The sequence below is a fragment of the Tachypleus tridentatus genome, chromosome 10, assembly GCF_004210375.1.
Source record: "Tachypleus tridentatus isolate NWPU-2018 chromosome 10, ASM421037v1, whole genome shotgun sequence".
NCBI classification, from domain to species: Eukaryota; Metazoa; Arthropoda; class Merostomata; order Xiphosura; family Limulidae; genus Tachypleus; species Tachypleus tridentatus.
The window spans coordinates 33,349,360-33,371,798 of NC_134834.1; the positions used below are offsets into that span (position 1 = coordinate 33,349,360).

The following is a 22,439-nucleotide window of genomic DNA, read 5'->3' on the forward strand; positions in this document are numbered from 1 at the left end:
CCCCTAAGTTCAGCCTTTATTGTTTCTGCAAGTTTAGTATTCACTGGTTATTTAGGTTCATTCTTTACTGGCTCTGCAGGTTTAAAAATGTACAAAGAAACCATAAAAGCAAATCAGTTTTAAAGAACGGATGTGTGTACGATTTTACGTGCTAATACAAGAGAAACTGAAGGGTCAAATTTATATACACATAATTCAGATACAATACGTGATGACACATATGATATGTTATCAACGTACGAATCAAATATTCTCACCTGTTCAGGTTTGTACAAAGAGTTGATGTATAGAAGATTCCGCCACCAGGTGGAGTAGCAACCTTCAACATACGGCACAACGATATTTGACCAGTTTGGTCCCGAGCCGAAAAAAGGCAGAAGAAATACGAAACACAAAACAAGGACGACAGGTGGAGTAAGTCTTCAGTAAAAAATTAAATATATTTTATTCGTAAAAAAAATTCGAAACTTGAAATTCAATCAACAAAACCATCATGACTTTATACTATCAATATTCTAAATCCAATAAACCTAACACTTATACAGTTGTGTCCCTCTCAAAATTGTATGGAGAGATTCACCATGTTGTTTGTAACGAAATAAAAACATATTTTTAAAAGCTCCTGTAACCTATAACAACACAATCAAAGTGTAGCCAAAAATTTTTAAAATTTAATTTACATCTACAATATTCGTAAACCAATAAAACTGTTCTTTGAAATCCAGCACTTATGGTCTTATACCATTTATAACCTCTTGTGTCTCCATCTGAAGTGATTAACTGTATTTATTTGTAGGTATCTAAAAACACGCTAATTTCAAATGCTTCACTAACCTATAATAAAACAATGAAAACTATTTAAAATAAGTTTAGAAATTCAATTGAACATCTATACATTAGTTTAAGTATTAACAAATTACTTAACTTTTAATGTTAGAAATTCAGGTAGAGAAATGTGACGTAAAGCTTTAGCATATTGAATAAGTTGCTTTATTAAAAAATGTGAAACCAAAATCAACATGCACATTTTCACTAACATGTTTAACTAATAACATTCAAGAAAATCGTAGTTGATTCGAAATGTTATTATTATTTTCATTGTTTCAGTGAATTACAATTACCGGAAATAGTTATTCTCTAACTTACCTAAAATATCTGAGAAAAATGAATTTCGAAATTACGAAATTCCTTGCTTTCCCATCAGTATGCACCCACACATAATACATAGTAAGAAACCCCCTGGAAAGAAACGTTATGAAGTTTAATTATACGAGAAATTTAGTAATTAAAAACAACTTTGTTGAAACTAACGATAAAACTATTCTACTATACTGATCATAGAATCAAAGTTAAGAATGTTATTACTGGGTCCATCATATTCAACTATAGTGATCATAAGATCAAAGTTAAGAATGTTATTACAGAGTCCATCATATTCTACTATACTGATCATAGAATCAAAGTTAAGAATGTTATTACAGAGTCCATCAGATTCTACTATACTGCTCATAGAATTAAAGTTAAGAATGTTATTACAGAGTCCATCACATTCTACTATACTGATCATAGAATTAAAGTTAAGAATGTTATTACAGAGTCCATCAGACTCTACTATACTGATCATAGAATCAAAGTTAAGAATGTTATTACAGAGTCCATCAGACTCTACTATACTGCTCATAGAATCAAAGTTAAGAATGTTATTACAGAGTCCATCAGATTCTACTATACTGATCATAGAATCAAAGTTAAGAATGTTATTACAGAGTCCATCATATTCTACTATACTGCTCATAGAATTAAAGTTAAGAATGTTATTACAGAGTCCATCAGATTCTACTATACTGATCATAGAATCAAAGTTAAGAATGTTATTACAGAGTCCATCATATTCTACTATACTGATCATAGAATCAAAGTTAAGAATGTTATTACAGAGTCCATCATATTCTACTATACTGATCATAGAATCAAAGTTAAGAATGTTATTACAGAGTCCATCAGATTCTACTATACTGATCATAGAATCAAAGTTAAGAATGTTATTACAGAGTCCATCATATTCTACTATACTGATCATAGAATCAAAGTTAAGAATGTTATTACAGAGTCCATCAGATTCTACTATACTGAACATAGAATCAAAGTTAAGAATGTTATTACAGAGTCCATCAGACTCTACTATACTGATCATAGAATCAAACTTAAGAATGTTATTACAGAGTCCATCAGATTCTACTATACTGATCATAGAATCAAAGTTAAGAATGTTATTACAGAGTCCATCAGATTCTACTATACTGATCATAGAATCAAAGTTAAGAATGTTATTACAGAGTCCATCACATTCTACTATACTGATCATAGAATTAAAGTTAAGAATGTTATTACAGAGTCCATCAGATTCTACTATACTGATCATAGAATTAAAGTTAAGAATGTTATTACAGAGTCCATCATATTCTACTATACTGATCATAGAATCAAAGTTAAGAATGTTATTACAGAGTCCATCAGATTCTACTATACTGATCACAGAATTAAAGTTAAGAATGTTATTACAGAGTCCATCATATTCTACTATACTGATCATAGAATCAAAGTTAAGAATGTTATTACAGAGTCCATCATATTCTACTATACTGATCATAGAATCAAAGTTAAGAATGTTATTACAGAGTCCATCAGATAACTACTATACTGATCATAGAATCAAAGTTAAGAATGTTATTACAGAGTCCATCATATTCTACTATACTGATCATAGAATCAAAGTTAAGAATGTTATTACAGAGTCCATCAGATTCTACTATACTGCTCATAGAATTAAAGTTAAGAATGTTATTACAGAGTCCATCAGACTCTACTATACTGCTCATAGAATCAAAGTTAAGAATGTTATTACAGAGTCCATCAGATTCTACTATACTGATCATAGAATCAAAGTTAAGAATGTTATTACAGAGTCCATCATATTCTACTATACTGATCATAGAATTCAAAGTTAAGAATGTTATTACAGAGTCCATCAGACTCTACTATACTGATCATAGAATCAAAGTTAAGAATGTTATTACAGAGTCCATCAGATTCTACTATACTGATCATAGAATCAAAGTTAAGAATGTTATTACAGAGTCCATCATATTCTACTATACTGATCATAGAATCAAAGTTAAGAATGTTATTACAGAGTCCATCAGATTCTACTATACTGATCATAGAATCAAAGTTAAGAATGTTATTACAGAGTCCATCAGATTCTACTATACTGATCATAGAATCAAAGTTAAGAATGTTATTACAGAGTCCATCATATTCTACTATACTGATCATAGAATCAAAGTTAAGAATGTTATTACAGAGTCCATCAGATTCTACTATACTGATCATAGAATCAAAGTTAAGAATGTTATTACAGAGTCCATCAGATTCTACTATACTGATCATAGAATCAAAGTTAAGAATGTTATTACAGAGTCCATCAGATTCTACTATACTGATCATAGAATCAAAGTTAAGAATGTTATTACAGAGTCCATCAGATTCTACTATACTGATCATAGAATCAAAGTTAAGAATGTTATTATAGAGTCCATCACATTCTACTATACTGATCATAGAATTAAAGTTAAGAATGTTATTACAGAGTCCATCAGATTCTACTATACTGATCATAGAATTAAAGTTAAGAATGTTATTACAGAGTCCATCATATTCTACTATACTGATCATAGAATCAAAGTTAAGAATGTTATTACAGAGTCCATCAGATTCTACTATACTGATCATAGAATCAAAGTTAAGAATGTTATTACAGAGTCCATCAGATTCTACTATACTGATCATAGAATCAAAGTTAAGAATGTTATTACAGAGTCCATCATATTCTACTATACTGATCATAGAATCAAAGTTAAGAATGTTATTACAGAGTCCATCAGATTCTACTATACTGATCATAGAATCAAAGTTAAGAATGTTATTACAGAGTCCATCATATTCTACTATACTGATCATAGAATCAAAGTTAAGAATGTTATTACAGAGTCCATCAGATTCTACTATACTGAACATAGAATCAAAGTTAAGAATGTTATTACAGAGTCCATCAGACTCTACTATACTGATCATAGAATCAAACTTAAGAATGTTATTACAGAGTCCATCAGATTCTACTATACTGATCATAGAATCAAAGTTAAGAATGTTATTACAGAGTCCATCAGATTCTACTATACTGATCATAGAATCAAAGTTAAGAATGTTATTACAGAGTCCATCAGATTCTACTATACTGATCATAGAATCAAAGTTAAGAATGTTATTACAGAGTCCATCAGATTCTACTATACTGATCATAGAATCAAAGTTAAGAATGTTATTACAGAGTCCATCATATTCTACTATACTGATCATAGAATCAAAGTTAAGAATGTTATTACAGAGTCCATCAGATTCTACTATACTGATCACAGAATTAAAGTTAAGAATGTTATTACAGAGTCCATCAGATTCTACTATACTGATCATAGAATCAAAGTTAAGAATGTTATTATAGAGTCCATCAGATTCTACTATACTGATCATAGAATCAAAGTTAAGAATGTTATTACAGAGTCCATCAGACTCTATTATACTGATCATAGAATCAAAGTTAAGAATGTTATTACAGAGTCCATCAGACTCTACTATACTGATCATAGAATCAAAGTTAAGAATGTTATTACAGAGTCCATCAGATTTTACTATACTGCTCACAGAATCAAAGTTAAGAATGTTATTACAGAGTCCATCATATTCTACTATACTGATCATAGAATCAAAGTTAAGAATGTTATTACAGAGTCCATCAGACTCTATTATACTGATCATAGAATCAAAGTTAAGAATGTTATTACAGAGTCCATCAGACTCTACTATACTGATCATAGAATCAAACTTAAGAATGTTATTACAGAGTCCATCAGATTCTACTATACTGCTCATAGAATCAAAGTTAAGTCACCACAAAGTTTATTAGTTTGTCCTGCAGTTCTTACACAAACTAATAAAAAGTAATTATTTCATAATCTATTAGGTTGTAGTGAAGTTCTTGTTAAAATGTTACCATAGAGATGATAAAGTTATTCTTTAACCTTCGTGTAATTAGTATTTAAGTACGTTACTACAGTAACTAAAAGTTTCACCTCTAGTCCATGTTACATTCTATTCTTTAAAACACAACTACTACAAACTGGTATTCTATAGTAACTCTTATATAACTAAAGGATTTTCTTTATCCAGTGAGAAATATTTTATTAAAATACAAACAAACTGAACACGTCAGTGTTTTCTACTGAAGTTTCTTCTTGTTAACACTGTGTATCTATTTACACTTACCACTTTGTAACCGTTAAAAACCTGAAATATAGTGTTGCTACATTCTATTATTTCGTATATTACATTTACAAAGGTATAATTTTCACACAGGTTAAAATAAACACAGTCATGTCAACATAAAAGAACTACAGCACGTCACGTATGGACACAGACTTGTTCTACACTTATTATTATTAAAAACTAACACAAACAACTTACGTTATACAGAAGAATGTATCTACACTCAAACTGGCCTGAAACACAAACTGCTTGTCAATGTCTCCCACTTGTTCCTTTGTGTGAAACAGACCACCTGACAAAGAGTTCCTCAGTTAGTAGTGAAATGTGTTCACGGTAACATAGTTTTAGTTTGTTATATACAGCTGTATAATTGTACAGACCGTGATTGTTTTCATTAGAAATACAGTATCTTACATAAAAGTATTTATTATGTAACCTGCGATAATTATCAATCTGAAGTAAAACACGTGGTCGTTAGTAAAAAATAGGCTTAAATCGTTAAATATTGATGGTTGGATGCTACGTGTTATAGCAACTAATTAATATAGTTTGTTGTTATTAAATTTGTTCTTGAAAATATCCAGAGAAACATCATATCAGTATGCTATAAACAGAATTAGTGTAATACATATTATTGGCAAATACTGTAAAATAGTTTGAACATTGTGAAATCTTTAGAAATTTTTAACACCAATTAATTATTTGACAAGAAGATAAATATGTTTAATTATCTCATTCAAAACGAATAAATTAAATAACACTCAGTTGATAATCTGTCCTGTTTGTTTGCGAAACAGACAAATGAAACGAATAATTTCAATTCTTAAAAACTGTTTTTTGTTTGTTTGTTTGTTTGGAATTTCGCACAAAGCTACTCGAGGGCTATCTGACCTAGCCGTCCCTAATTTAGCAGCTAGTCATCACCACTCACCGCCAACTCTTGGGCTACTCTTTTGCCAACGAATAGTGGGATTGACCGTAACCTTATAACGCCCCCACGGCTGGGAGGGCGAGCATGTTTGACGCGACTCGGGCGCGAACTCGCGACCCTCAGATTACGAAGCGCACGGCTTATTGCGCTAGGCCATGCCGGGCCCTCTTAAAAACTGTTTACGAAGTTTACGCTACAGAAACTTATACATAGTTTTATTCTGAACAGTCTACAATAAAGGTTTTTTGTTTTTTTGTTTTGAATTTCGCTTAAAGCTACTCGAGGGCTAGCTGCGCTAGCCGTCCCTAATTTAGCAGTGTAAGACTAGAGGCAGCTAGTCATCACCACCCACCGCCAACTCTTGAACTACTCTTTTACCAATGAATAGTTGGCTTGACCTTAACATTATAACGTCTCCACGGCTGAAAGAGCGAGCATGTTTGGTGTGACGCGAATTCGAACCCGAGACCTTCAGATTACGACTAACCACCTGGTCATGCCGAGCCTTTCTTGATAAGACATATTACTTATTATCTCTTCACATGATTCCGAGTTGGGGTCTGCTGATTTAACATTAAAAGAATACGCCCTTGTTAATTTAACAATAAAAGAATGGAGAACTGTTCATTTAACAATAGAAGAATGAAAAAGATATTGGTTTAGCACTAGAAGAGTGAAGAACTGTTGATTTAATAGTGACAGAGTGAAGAAATGTTGATTTAACAATAACAGAGAGGAAAAATGTCGATTTAACAATGAAAGAGTGGGGAACTGTTGATTTAACAATGAAAGACTGAAGAAATGTTGATTTAATAATGACAGAGTGAAGAAAGAAATGAGGATTTAACAATGAAAGAGTGGAAAAATGTTGATTTAACAATGAAAGAGTGAAGAAATGTTTTATTTAACAATGATAGAGTGGATAACTGTTGATTTAACAATAACAGAGAAGAGAAATGTCGATTTAACAATGAAAGAGTGAAAAGCTCTTGAATTATGAATGAAAAGAACATTACCGTTTAAAACGATGTGAGAAAATGTTACTGTTTCGACTTTCTCTTAATGTGTATTTTCTATCGTTACCTACTGGTTCTGAAATCTTTTAAAATTTCAGTTTTTTAATTTTTATTTAAATTGTTTTTATTTATTCAATCAATAGGTATTAATCGATACATTGGAATTTTCACACAATTCACTTGATTTGAGCCGTGATTTTTCTTATATTATATTTCTTAGTAGATTTAGTTTACTGAAATATAAAACCAGACGATTCCTACGTTTTAACTGAATTTTCCAGAATGTATTGCAATCGGACCTTAAAATACAATTTCCATAAAACCTGTTGCCTGAGAAACAAAGAATAGAACGTTAGGCCTTAAACACCGAATGAAAAACACAATATATTATTGTTCAAGTTGATAACATAAAATTTATTTACATTCTAAGCCTTTTGAGAACATGACGCAGACCAATAATTTTCAAGTAATACCTGATTTGGACCAATGACTTTCAAAATGAGTACAATTTTGAAACACAAATAGCTTCACCTATTGTAAATCTTCGGTCTCTGAATCAAACCATTAGTTACTTTTGTAGTTTTAGAAATGATGCTATTAGCCAATGGCATGACAATATGATTAGCAGTCAAACAAACCTATACACAAATACATCGAATTTAAATTTTTTGTTTGTTTGTTTGTTTTAAATTTCGCACAAAGCTACTCGAGGGCTATCTGTGCTAGCCGTCCCTAATTTAGTAGTATAAGACCAGAGGCAAAGCAGCTAGTCATCACCACCCACCGCCAACTCTTGGGCTACTCTTTTACCAACGAATAGTGGGATTGACCGTCACATTATAACGCCCCCACGGCTGAAAGGGCGATCATGTTTGGCGAGACGGGGATGCGAACCCGAGACTTTCAGATTACGAGTCGCACGCTTTAACACGCTTGGCCATGCCGGGCCTTGAATTTAGAAACACCATCTGGTGGTTATGTACACACGAATGGTGTTAGCAAACTATAACGTTTGAAAAAGTTCTTTGCATCTACATAAGTCACCACCACCCACCGCCAACTCTTAGGCTGTTCTTTTACCAACGAATAGTGAAATTGACCATAACATTATAACGCCCCCCACTGCTCAAAGGGCGAGCATGTTCGATGTGACGGGGATTCGAACCTGCGACCCTCGAATTACGAGTAGAGTGCCTTAAACACCTGGCCATGCCAGGCCGCGATGACCAACGATTATTCAAAAACCAGACGAATTACCTACTCTCTGTATAGGTATCGAAATCACATGCAATAAGGTTTTAAAAACTCATTTATTTTATGAACATTTAAAAAAAATAAAATCAATTTTCATAATGTTCTAATTTTTATTTACGCTTATGATTTGCAAAGACAAAACTTTCACAACCTAAATTAGAGCTTCGTGATACATCACATTGAAAATCCATAGTAATAACTACCAAATGTAATGAGTATTTGCAAATTTGAGCGCGCTGAGACTAAACCACTCGGGTTATTATATGGTAGTCGCCGAGAATTCCGATTAGGAAAATTTAGTGAAGTTGCGTCAACGTATTTCTTTGACAACCAAGCAAAACGTAATTGTTAAATTTAAACAGTTATTATGCGCGAGTAATACCACGTGTTGGGAGCACGTGTAACTGATTCGAAATTATTACTCATCATGATCTCTACCGACCCACCCTCAAATCTAATCGAACTATTATGTACCCAATGTTGTTGACGTGACATATGTAGAGATAGATTTTATCACCCCCCCCCCCTCTAGTTTCTTCTGAGGATCGTAGAGGTGACCATACCAGGTTTAGTGGACAGTGGTCAAACAATGAGCGGGGAGTTAGCGGACAAACATACAACATATTTTACTTGTGTATATATATATATAGATTGTGTGCAAAAATATCAGGAATAGGATTCCATGTGAAGTATTCTTACGCTGCTAAATTAGGGACGGCTAGCGCAGATGGCCCTCGTGTAGCCTTACGCAAAATTAAAAAGAAAACAACCACTTCCGACAGTCACGCGAAATGCTGCCTGAATTAATATAAAAATTTAAATAATAATAAAAAAGTTACAATACTTACCCATCATGCCAATATCAAAGTCGCTGAGTGTATGAGCCAGAATGATCCAGTTTATGGTTATAAACCGAATTCCACAAATAGCTTTCATTGTGTGTTGTGAGGATTTAGTAGAGAATAACTTTAACGTGTTGGTATAGAGAGAAAAACAGAGAAGAAGTTCCACAGCGAAACCTGATATAACAACAAAACAACAGTGAACTTAAGTAAGTTAAAAATATCTAACACTGTATGTAGCTATAGATAATTGACCAACTATGTGTGGAGTGTTGAATGTTCTGATGGAAGAAAATATTCATTACCATATTGATAAAATGTTATAGAGTTATTAGTTAAAGTATTTACGTATCAAGCACCTTTCATATTAATAAAGTGATTATGAATAAACACTACCAGTTACCACGTATCAGTGTTATTACATTAATCATAACAGAACTGAGTGTAATATTCAAGTTGGATATTTATGATTAACTCTTTGACAGTAGTATGTTCTTATAAGCCTGAACATTTTACTATTGATCTCATCTGGATATATAAATACCAAATGATATAATTTTTACCAGATTTTAATGCTTCTCCTGTTTCTGGTTGCAGGATATTCCTTTGAAGATCCAGAATTGTCCCGGACAAAACAAGCAACACGAGAGAAGATAAAATGCACCTGGAAAATAATAAAAACAAATTATATCGTATGTTGTGTATATAGACTTTAACATTGTGTTAGGGTAGACGGATAGCTTAAAAAAATGAGTCAATGAGGAAAAGTGAATAAACACGTGTTAAAATAAGTCACAACTAACATGTGTTAAAGTAAAAGAAAATGTCTGTTTGAAGTTAAACACAAAACTACGGAAAGTGCTATCTGTACTCTGCCCATCACGGGTATCGAAACCCGATTTCTAGAGTTGTAAGTCCCCAGACATAGATCTGCGCCATTTGGTGGCAGAGGGATGAGTCTTTGTTTGTTTGTTTTTAATTTCGCGCAAAGCTGCTCGAGGGCCACCTGTGCTAGCCGTCCCTAATTTAGCAGTGTAAGAATAGAGGAAAGGCAGCTTGTCATCACCACCCACCGCCAACTCTTGGGCTACTCTTTTACCAACGAATAGTGGGAATGACCGTAACATTATAACGCCCCCACGGCTGGGAGGGCGAGCATGTTTGGCGCGACCGGGATTCGAACCCGCGACCCTTGGATTACGAGACAAACGCCTTAACACACTTGGTCGTGCCGGGCCCTAGGGATAAGTCATCAGTAACATGTGTTAAGGAACATAATCTATTTGTAGAGAGAAAACATTTACTGTATAATTTTAAAAGAGTTGAGATTTTATACAGCCCGAAAATATTTTATGAAAAATAGAACAAACAAACAAATAAAAGCTCTTTCTCTATTGAAGGACATGAAATAGAACGTCCTAGACAAAGCTATTGTGTTTTGCACGTAAATTTCTAATGTAAGAGTTACTTACAGAGATACCACCTGTCGAGCTGTTACTTGGACAGACGTCTTCACTTCACAGTTCTGAACAATTCCTTTTGTTTTCAACCAGTCACTTGCTGTAACATAAAGATTTTCCTATAAGTGATTCCATTTGAGGTTATAAAGGCGGTACAATACATAAACGTTAAACAAGCAGTGTTTTACCACTGTTTAAGTTAATAATACCATTATTATTAGATTATATTTGATATAATCTGCTATCAAGGAAATCTCGCAGATCCTGTAAACTCCAATGTTTAGTGAATTAAAAAATTAATTAATAAAAATAATGAAACTGAACAACTTCTAAAGTTTTATTTTATATTCTGTATTTTGTAAAAAAGTAAATCATAGAAAAATTTATCCGTTTTGAAACTACTATGTTTTAAAAGTACAATAAATGATAAGTAGGCTTAACTTCTATTATCAACAGCGTCGCTTGGAACCTCATGCCATACAAAGTACTACAAAAGTCAAACTATTTGTCTAACAGTGTATTATAAACAAGCAAAGATTGATTGAATAACACGAATCAGGAAAAAAAGGTTTGAACTAGTAAGGCCCAGCTGCCTATTTCGATAAATTCTATTTAACAACTTTGCGTGGTTTGTTTGCCTTTGTATAAAACAAATAATAATAACGCAAACCATCCAACTGCATTTGGTCCTGTTACTTTTAGTATAACTACATTTAACCTTGGTATTTACAGTCTACCAATCATTATCTTCGTTACTTACAGTTGTAGGTTTGGTTAAACCACAACGAAGGTTTCTATACTTCATTTTTGATTTCTATTTAACAATATTACTGTTGGTTGGTGACACCAGATGTCACTTAATATATGTATCAAGTTCCAGACTGACTCGTGGATATTCTGCCCACAACAGATATCAAAACCCAATTTTTATCGTTTTGAGTCACCAGACATATCGCTGTCCCACTGAGGATCTCTGTGAATGGAACCAATCTGTATGAAAAGAAACAGTAAGTTTGTCTGTCTCTTTAACATCCCCTAACTGCTCTGTTGTAAAAAAGAATTAATGTATTAGATTGATACACAGATAAGTATTCGTCTGTGTTTCGATATTTTTCGACATAATAATACAATGTGTATAGATTTTTCCCACTACTCTTTGTAATTTCATTCTGTCACATAAGATATTGACGCGTCAAAACATCATAAGGGTATTTATTCCAAAGCGGATAAAGTTTCTCTTCCAAAAACCATAGGAACAAAACTATATCAGAATGGTGTATTCTACTGCAAACGTAAAGACCCCCAGTAGCACAGCGATATGTTTGCGGTCTCACACCACTAGAAACAGGGTTCGATACCCGTGGAGGGCAGAGTACAGATAGCCCATTGTGTAGCTTTGTGTTTAATTCCAAACAAGCAAGTCAAAGTAAAAAAGAAACAGAGAAACATACCTATAGTGACAGCTTTTTGAACTTCCAATCGTGAACATGTTGACGGTACACAAATTCCTAGACGTAATGGCACTGAATAGAAAAATTGGGCATTCTGGGCCAAATCGTGAAACACCTAGAAAAATATTTGAATTTTGAGAAAAAATGAATATTTTTTTCCTTTTATAAAATATACAGTTATACGAAATATTCCCGCCGATTGATAAACCAATAAGGAAAAAGAAAACTTAGTGGGTGAGTTTCGAATTCCTACTCATTGAAAAAAAATTAACAACAAATAAATTGGTACTTAGGTTGATCATTAAGGTACGTATGGCTGTAAGGTCAAGCCAACATCCAGCAATTTATGTGAAAGGTGTTGTCATCATTTCTTAAGCCTTAGGTAATTCGAACAAGCCTCCATACGATAACTCGGTTTTCGTTGGTATACCTCACAACATCAAACGAACACTGCGTTTGTTTAACAGTTTGTTGCAACATTTGAAGTTTCTTAAAAGTTTAGTAACCTCTTTATGAAGGATGATGGTGAACGTCGATATTCAGCCATTCACAAAGTAAAGCGTGTATTACTTTAACCTTTATTCAGAATAATGCTGAGCTTGCGTATAACAGCACTTACGTTGTGGCAAGTACAAACAGTGAGTGAAAAGTTACAACAGAATAAACCTATTAGACTACAGGGTGGCATAATAACATATGGATGGGTAGGGACTTACGGACCACCCTGTACAAAGTACACAATACTGTCTCATTAATCTCATTAATTTACGGACATGCGCTTTGGACCTAACTGCAGAATTGTCAGTTATTATCTTAATTTGTTTTTACATGTATTTCACTAGGGGAACACTTTTTCAGTAACTTTGAGTTGCATTGGTTATTTTAACTGATTCTGAAGGAGTTTTAGGCGCTGATTTCAAATCTGAAATTAGTTTTTCTCTACAAACTCTAGTTTGTATGCAATTTGAGGTTATTGAAATTGTACAAATGTGAACTTGCGTAAACCATGTATAAGCATTTTCACGTCCATATATATAGATAGCTTCTAATATTTTGATCATTCTTCTTTTGTTTCAGATCAAACATGGCTTCCAAAAATAGATATCATTGCAGAAACAAGCCTGATGCCTTCTGCTACATATGTGGATGCTACACACTCAATCGTCAGAGACGTAACATATCCTCGTTCGTCAAGCGTGCCTACAAGGCATATTTTGAAGTTCATCTTGGTGATCAAGACAAGCAATGGGCTCCTCATGTTGTGTGCCACAATTGTGAGGAAATGCTTCGAGACTGGACCAAAGGAAAACGCAATGGTCTGCCTTTTGGTGTTCCAATGATTTGGCGCGAACCCACCAACCATGTAACTGACTGTTATTTCTGCATGGTAAACACAACGGGTGTTGGGAAGAAAACCGACATAAGATTACGTATCCGAACATTCCCTCAGCTATTCGGCCTGCTCCGCACTCTGAAGAAGTTCCTGTTCCAGTTTTCAAAGGCTTGCCTTCATTGGACGATAAAGACATTGGACATGATACAAGCGAACAAGACAGTTGTGACAGTGAATTGTCAGAAAAGTGTACACAATCGGAGAACTGTTCTTCAGACACTGAACCTTTCCCCGTCCCAAGCCTCTTCCCCAGGCTGAACTTAATGATTTAGTGCGGGATTTAGGTCTTTCAAAGAAAGCAGCAGAGCTTTTGGCATCAAGATTACAAGGCAGAAATCTTGTTGATCACTCTGTTAAAGTATCATATTTCAGAAAGCGTGACCAGCTTTTAGTGACCTTCTTTTCAGAAGACAGACAGTTTGTTTACTGCCTTGACATCCAAGGGCTTCTCAAAGAACTGGGTATACCTTACTATAGTCCTGCTGAATGGAGACTCTTTTTAGACAGTTCAAAACGCATCACATCATCACAGCTTTACCAGGGTTATCATTTGAGAAGATCAAAGCAGGCGTGTTTGATGGCCCACAGATTCGAACCCTAATTCGTGATGATCAGTTTGTTGCTAAGATGACCGCTTTAGAAAAGGCAGCATGGTTATCCTTTGTGGCAGTCGTTCAGAACTTCCTTGGAAACAATAAGGCGGAGAACTACAGTGAACTTGTGAACAGAATGCTCCTCGCTTTTCGTGATCTCGGGTGCAACATGAGCATCAAGCTTCATTTTTTGAACAGCCACCTTGATAAGTTCCCTGACAACCTGGGGCTGTGAGTGACGAACAAGGAGAACGATTCCACCAAGACCTAAAGGTCATGGAAGAACGCTACCAAGGGCGCTGGGACAAAAGTATGATGGCTGACTACTGCTGGAGCATTAAACGAGATTGTCCAGATGAAGTGTACAAACGCAAAAGTTACAAACGCAAATTCCTACCTGAATAAAATACACAAACAAATTGATAAGCTATTCCTATAATTTCCTATAATAACGAAAAATTAAAAAATAAATAAAAATGTCAAATTGCATAAAATCTGTAGCTTGCAGACAAAAACCGACTTCAGATTTGAAATCAACACACTCAAATTGACTATAGAAAGGTCTTTTTTTAAATGCAACAAAATGAGTGTTCCCCAGTGTTATTATTCTGCATCGAAGTATTCAGTGGTTAAGTAAAGGTGTAAAACACACGCTAGGAATAATTGATACAAACTCCTGATTCCTATTGTTATTAAATAAGAAACTGACTACTAGCTAAGGAAGAAGTTCTAGACAAGCTTCAAACTGTCTTCCATAAATATAAGATTTGATTGTTATAGTAGTAAATGGAACATGCCAGTTTACTTTCATGTAACACCAAAGTAGTATCCAACAGTTTTTGTGAGATTTTTTTTTCCCTTTGTGAAGAACACATCTCAACAACTGACCTCTCCAGGTTTTGAGAAATTGGACAGAGCCTCCACCCCGACTACGATGCTGCTGTATTTTGGTGAACGAGCTGGTAATGGAAGTCGTAGAAAAACAGAACAATATTGTCCTTGGAAAGTGGACACATTAGACTCTTTGGTAGGAGAGACGATGTCCATACACTGATCGTAAGATCCTAAGCTGGTTAAGGTTCCCTCCAACAGTCCAGCTGGAAGTCTTCCGTTAGAATCAATCACTGAAAGAAATATAAATATTATTAAAATAATTTGTTTGTTTGTTTTTGAATTTCGCACAAAGCTACTCGAGGGCTATCTGGGCTAGCCGTCCCTAAGTTAGCAGTGTAAGACTAGAGGGAAGGCAGCTAGTCATCACCACCCACCGCCAACTCTTGGGCTACTCTTTTACCAACGAATAGTGGGATTGATTGTGACATTATAACGCCCCCACGGCTGAAAGGGCGAGCATGTTTAGCGCGACGGGGATGCAAACCCGCGACCCTCAGATTTCGAGTTGAACGCCTTAACACGCTTGGCCATGCCGGGCCTATTAAAATAGTAATAAGCAACTTGAAATATATAATAATTTATAATATAATATGTAATAAATATATAATAAACTTAAAATGTGCTGTTTGTAATGTTGCGATTACTCCCCATTTGTGGTCATTTCAATATACGTGAAGTCAAATCAGTCTTCATGAAACGTATTCACCACTATTGATTTAATATAGCTCAAAGCTGATCAGGTAATATTTCCTTAATCCTTTTGTGTAGACACCTAAAACTACTTGATTCCAAATCAGAACAAACAGCATCCTTAGACGACACCAAACTTGCCCATTTGTATAAACGTAAGTAACTGAACTGTATTAGTGAACTAAAAGGAAACTGATGTATTTCTGACGAAGTTTTAATAGTAAAGTAATGAGGTAATAAAATTACATTCTGAAGATCGTTATTTTATTTAGGTTTATAAATATATCTCGTTAAGTCCAGTTTGTGTTAAACAATAAGTCAAGAATAATGATGTTGAACATTTTCATATATTTTAATCTGAAATAAATAGTCACACATGACTAAAAGGTACATGAATACACTGCTATACTATTCTTAAGGTTCGAAAACGTTTAACTGGATAATTATAATAACAAGTAATTTACTGCGAAAAGAAATAAAACATTTGTTAACACAACGTTTATTTTATTGGTTTTTTTTTCATAAACTCTTAGATTTTTCATACAGTTTGGAGAGAGCTGTACAAGTAGGCTGGATACTTTAGAAGTAAACATTTCAGAAAAACAGTGAACAACAAGTTACTCCAACTGAAAAACCAAATAAACAAACATCAATGTTATGGATAACTAGAATGTTCTTATTTGTAAAATAAATACATATTTACGAGATGAATGAAAGGCTAAGAAAAATTTGGCACCCGGCATGGCCAGGTGGTTAAGACACTAGACTCGTAAGCCGAGGGTCGCGGGTTCGAATCCCCATCACACGAAACATGCTCTCCATTTCAGTCGTGGATGCATTATAATGTTTCGGTCAATCCCACTATTAGTTGGTAAAAGAGTAGCCCAAGAGTTGGCAGTGGATGGTGATGGCTAGCTGCTTTCCATCTAGCCTTACACTGTTAAATTAGGGACGGTTAGAACAGATAGCTCTCGTGTTGCTTTGCACGAAATTCAAATCATGGACTTGGTGAAGGGAAAAGAAAAATATAGTTACTCGTAGAACTGTTTGTTTTTATTTGATTGGCTTTGCTGTTTGACAGTTATGGTTTGTTTTTGGGTGTGTAATTTTTGGTTATGTTTTCCTTTGAACAGAGACAAAATTGCCATTTCTTGAACCGTTGACTCTTGACCTTTTCAACTCCAAGTCATTATGGATCTTCCCCAGACAGATTTCTGTTTCTTCTTTTAACCTACTCTTCAGTATTAGTAGTTAAAGAATTGAAGTAAGTGTATAAGGAAGGACAATGTCCTTGTTGTACTCAACCTGTGTTTTGTTGTTTGTTTTCCTTTAGGTTAATAGAAAAATATGGTGACTATTAGTAGCCACATTACAGTAATAACACAGTTTATTAAATTTGTATTGGCCCACTGAGAGGACAACAAAATACCAGAAGAATATTCTTTCAAAATTTGAAAACAACAACAACAAACAGTTAATGAAGATAATAACAATGTATCAGAACTCGACACTTCGAATAATGGTTTATGGCTATAAAATATAAATGATGGAACAACAATATATTACTACTACACGAGCCGATGATGGAAGAGCAATATATTACTACAACACGAGCCGATGATGGAAGAGCAATATATTACTACAACACAAGCCGATGACTAAACAATAATATATTACTACAACACGAGCCGATGACTAAACAATAATATATTACTACAACACGAGCCGATGACTAAACAATAGTATATCACTACGACACAAGCCGATGACTAAACAATAATATATTACTACAACACAAGCCGATGACTAAACAATAATATATTACTACAACACAAGCCGATGACTAAACAATAATATATTACTACAACACAAGCCGATAACTAAACAATAATATATTACTACAACACGAGCCCATGACTAAACAATAGTATTTCACTACGACACAAGCCGATGACTAAACAATAATACATTACTACAACACAAGCTGATGATGGAACAATAATATATTACTAGAACATGAGCCGATGACTGAACAATAATATATTACTACATCTGACCCCATACAACTTAAAGGCGTTATTTTTTACCTGACAAAATTTGTTACCTTGGTTCCAAAATACTGTGTAAAATTTCACAAGGAAATCGGATGACATATAAACAGATGACACACTGTTTTTTTTATTACGTAAGTCATTAAGAGCAGTGCCCGAAATGGCCTGGTGGTTATAGCACTCGACTCGTAATTTTGCGGGTCGCGGGTTCGAAACTCTATCATACAAAACATGCTCGCCCTATCAGTCGTGTGGATGTTATAACGTGAAGATCAATCCTACTATTCGGTGGTAAAGAGTAGCCCATGAGTTGGCGGCGGGTGGTGATGATTAGCTGTCTTTCCTCTAGGCCTGTCACTGCTATATTGGGGACGGCTGATACAGATAACCCTCCTGTAGCTTTGCGCGAAATGCAAAACAAACCAAGTGATAAGGATTCATTCACAAAGCTTAGATGTTGCTCTACGTAATGTGAGTTATTTCCCTCTTGCTATTACTCTATCTTTCAACTGTACTTTCTACTCTTAAAGATTTATTTACAGACTTTTAACATCGTTTATATACAGTGTCTTAGCAACAACCACTTTTCAGTATTAACATTATTTCTAAATGCTCCAACAAACAATATATGTAAAATATAAAGAACAAAGTTCTACCGTGTACTTATTTCAGGGATCTAGCTTCGAATCCTATCAGCATCATAAGCTAGCAAGCTCGCCGGTATGCAACCGAGGGACTATAAAATGTGTAAACCCAAATAAATATTGTCCAAAAATTAAAAAAAAAAAATTATCTCTTTCCTGGCAAATATTTTATTCAGGAAACTTTTTTTTAAATTTTTATCTGTGTTTTATCTGAGTTTAATTTCAGGCTTATAACAAGTGGTTACCCTCCAGTGATTCAGGTGTAAATCGGGAGGATCATAACTCTAAAAAACCGGATTTCCTGTTGTGCATAACGTGGATATTCCATTGTGTAAGTTTGTGCTTATTAAAAATCACAAACTAAAAGCAATATATTATTAATTTTTATCACATTCTTGGAAAAGTAATATTATGTCTACTCACCTGCAAACCTAATCTGTGTGTAGCGAGATATGCTTTGCAGTAACAAGTGGGTGACAATGCATATATAGAGCTATCAATGCTATATTTCGTCTCTCTCTCACACGCGCACACACAAACACTTAAGAAAAAGTGAAAACCTTATACAAGTCCTTTATGTTTGACGAACGTGTCAGCTTTATTTGTTTGTTAAAATTAAGCACAAAGTTACACAATGAAAAAGCTGTGCTCTGTCCACCACAGGCCCGGCATGGCCAAGCGTGCGACTCGTAATCTGAGGGTCGCGGGTTTGCATCCCCGTCGCGCCAAACATGCTCGCCCTATCAGCCGTGGGGGCGTTATAATGTGACGGTCAATCCCACTATTCGTTGGTAAAAGAGTAGCCCAAGAGTTGGCGGTGGGTGGTGATAACTAGCTGCCTTCCCTCTAGTCTTACACTGCTGAATTATGGACGGCTAGCACAGATAGCCCTCGAGTAGCTTTGTGCGAAATTCAAAAACAAACTGTCCACCACAAGTATCAAAAACCTTTCAGTTTCCCCTTTTAAAACCCACTAACGCTGCGGCATCTAAGTTCACGAGTTTGTTATCCTGTTAGAAAAGCTATACCGTCGTAACTAGATTCTCACTTGCCTTTTACAAAACTTAAACTTGTGTTCGATAGTCCTGTTTCTTCGGATTCAGACAGTAGTAACTCTGGAACTATCGAAAGGATACCTCCTCACGTCGATTGTCTGTTTCAGGAAAAGAAGGAGCAGGAAAAATGATATGACATCAAAGATAAAAAAGTCATAGTTCCAAATGTGAGACGTTTATCCAATAACTTTCTTCGATAATAATATAAAATGCAAAAATAACCTTGCCTTCTTCCTTTAGCTATTAAACCTGTACACCTCCCCTTGCTTCTTTCTTTCGTTATTAAACCTGTACACCTCCCCTTGCCTTCTTTCTTTCGTTATTTAACCTATACACCTCCAATTGCTTTCTTCATTTCATTATTAAACCAATACATTTCCCCTTGCTTATTTCTTTCGTTATTAATTCTGTACACCTCTCCTTGCCTTCTTACTTTCGTTGGTGGACCAGTACACCTCCACTTGCCTTCTTTCTTTTGTTACTAAACCTGTACACCTCCCCTTGCCTTCTTTCTTTTGTTACTAAACCTGTACACCTCCACTTGCCTTCTTTCTTTTGTTACTAAACCTGTACACCTCCCTCCTTCTTTTGTTTTTATTTAAACCTGTACACCTATCTCTTGCCTTTTTTTTGCTAAACCTGTACACCTCCCCTTCTTCTTTCTTTTGTTATTAAACCTGTACACCTCCCCTTGTCTTCTTTCTTTTGTTACTAAACCTGTACACCTCCCCTTGCCTTCTTTCTTTTGTTACTAAGCCTGTACACCTTCCCTTGCTTCTTTCTTTTGTTACTAAACCTGTACACCTCCCCTTGCTTCTTTCTTTCGTTATTACACTTATACATCTCCCCTGGCCTTCTTCCTTTCGTTATTACACCTATACATCCCCCCTGGCCTTCTTCCTTTCGTTATTAAACCTGAACACCTCCCCTTGCCTTCTTCCTTTTGTTATTAAATATCTAATGCTTTCATTAGATGCTAAGTGAATGCCCTGCTTTGTGTAAGGTAATAATCGACTAATTTAGTTGAGTACGTTTATCTTTAAAATTTAAAGCCAGAAGTGGAACTGTGACCTTCGAGGACAGAAATCTTTAAACGAGATAGTCCATGTGTGCTGTGTAGCATTTTCAAGTCACTATACAATTGAGCAAGCCAACTCTGAGTGACAGATGCTAAGAGAAAAACGGATAATCTAGATACTAGCATTAATAATCTACAGAGATATCTTAATCCATGTCTGTAACATAATCCTTTAGTCACTGAAATCACGTGTTTTAGACCTCCAAAATGCCTTTTGCATAATTTAAGTTAACGATGGAGATCAAAACTGCACATAGTGTTTTAAGTTAGGCCTAAGCAGTGATTAGAATAGATAGGTAATTACTCCATTTTACCAATTATTATATAAGTACACCTTCACATTTTACCACTAGATACAAAACGACGCGTCAATGGCCTTAATGACTTTTACGCCATATACCAAGATGTTTTTTTTCTTCACTTACGCTTTCGAGTTGTTTCAATCTACATCAAACCTCTGGTCGAAATGACGATAAACCAAATGCATTACTTGGCCATTACTACAACTTAATGCCAGCTAACCAAATGACTCATGTCATTTTTATTGCTTCAACATTTTTGATACAAGTAGTAATAACAAAGTTAGTACCATCACAAACCTTGCAAATATACTACAATAATATCAATATTATTTAATATGCAAGAGAAACAGCAGATGGCCAACTGATCCTTGAAGTAATTCACTAGCAACAAAAAACCAGTTTCACTAGATTCTATCGATAACAACTTTCGTTGTATGCCATTAACAGCTTTTTAACACCAGACACCTCCCACTGTTCATTGATCTACAAAATGTAAAATGGAGATTCACCCACATATCTGATCATTAACCTTATTAAAACTCTGGAAAGCCTACATCTGACTTTGGTGCATTAACAGCCCGTTAACCTTTTAATGTTTTTTTTTCAACTTTTCCATCACCCAAGGATTGTTTCCTACGTGATATTCAAGTAAATCTCAATATTTCACACATGATGGTGCGTTTCTAGATTACTGGTACTATTCTATCTAGCAAAATCAGAAGAGTGAAAAACCTTCAGAAGTGCCCATTCCTCAACCTACTTCTAGATTACTGGTAGTATTCTATCTAGCAGAATCAGAAGAGTGAACAACCTTCAGAAGTTCCCATTCCTCAACCTACTTCGAGATTACTGGTAGTATTCTATCTAGCAAAATCAGAAGAGTGAAAAACCTTCAGAAGTGCCCATTCCTCAACCTACTTCGAGATTACTGGTAGTATTCTATCTAGCAGAATCAGAAGAGTGAACAACCTTCAGAAGTTCCCATTCCTCAACCTACTTCGAGATTACTGGTAGTATTCTATCTAGCAAAATCAGAAGAGTGAAAAACCTTCAGAAGTGCCCATTCCTCAACCTACTTCGAGATTACTGGTAGTATTCTATCTAGCAAAATCAGAAGAGTGAACAACCTTCAGAAGTTCCCATTCCTCAACTTACTTCTAGATTACTGGTGGTATTCTATCTAGCAAAATCAGAAGAGTGAAAAACCTTCAGAAGTGTCCATTCCTCAACCTGCTTCTAGATTACTGGTACTATTCTATCTAGCAGAATCAGAAGAGTGAACAACCTTCAGAAGTTCCCATTCCTCAACTTACTTCTAGATTACTGGTGGTATTCTATCTAGCAAAATCAGAAGAGTGAAAACCTTCAGAAGTTCCCATTCCTCAACCTGCTTCTAGATTACT

General features: G+C 34.8%; 1 protein-coding gene across 1 annotated transcript in view; it reads right to left on the reverse strand.

Annotated features, from left to right (window-relative positions):
• Nucleotides 1-64: 64 nt before the first annotated feature.
• The window catches only part of LOC143228331 (nose resistant to fluoxetine protein 6-like), a 37,715-nt gene continuing 15,340 nt past the window's right edge, over nucleotides 65-22,439 (reverse strand). Inside the window, exons 2-10 of the mRNA XM_076459600.1 lie at nucleotides 15,211-15,446; nucleotides 12,337-12,451; nucleotides 10,898-10,985; nucleotides 9,989-10,089; nucleotides 9,432-9,602; nucleotides 5,581-5,674; nucleotides 1,147-1,239; nucleotides 258-420; nucleotides 65-73 (exon numbers count right to left, since the gene is read on the reverse strand). Of these exons, the coding sequence (XP_076315715.1) occupies nucleotides 65-73; nucleotides 258-420; nucleotides 1,147-1,239; nucleotides 5,581-5,674; nucleotides 9,432-9,602; nucleotides 9,989-10,089; nucleotides 10,898-10,985; nucleotides 12,337-12,451; nucleotides 15,211-15,446 (1,070 nt within the window). The remainder of the gene's footprint in view (nucleotides 74-257; nucleotides 421-1,146; nucleotides 1,240-5,580; nucleotides 5,675-9,431; nucleotides 9,603-9,988; nucleotides 10,090-10,897; nucleotides 10,986-12,336; nucleotides 12,452-15,210; nucleotides 15,447-22,439) is intronic.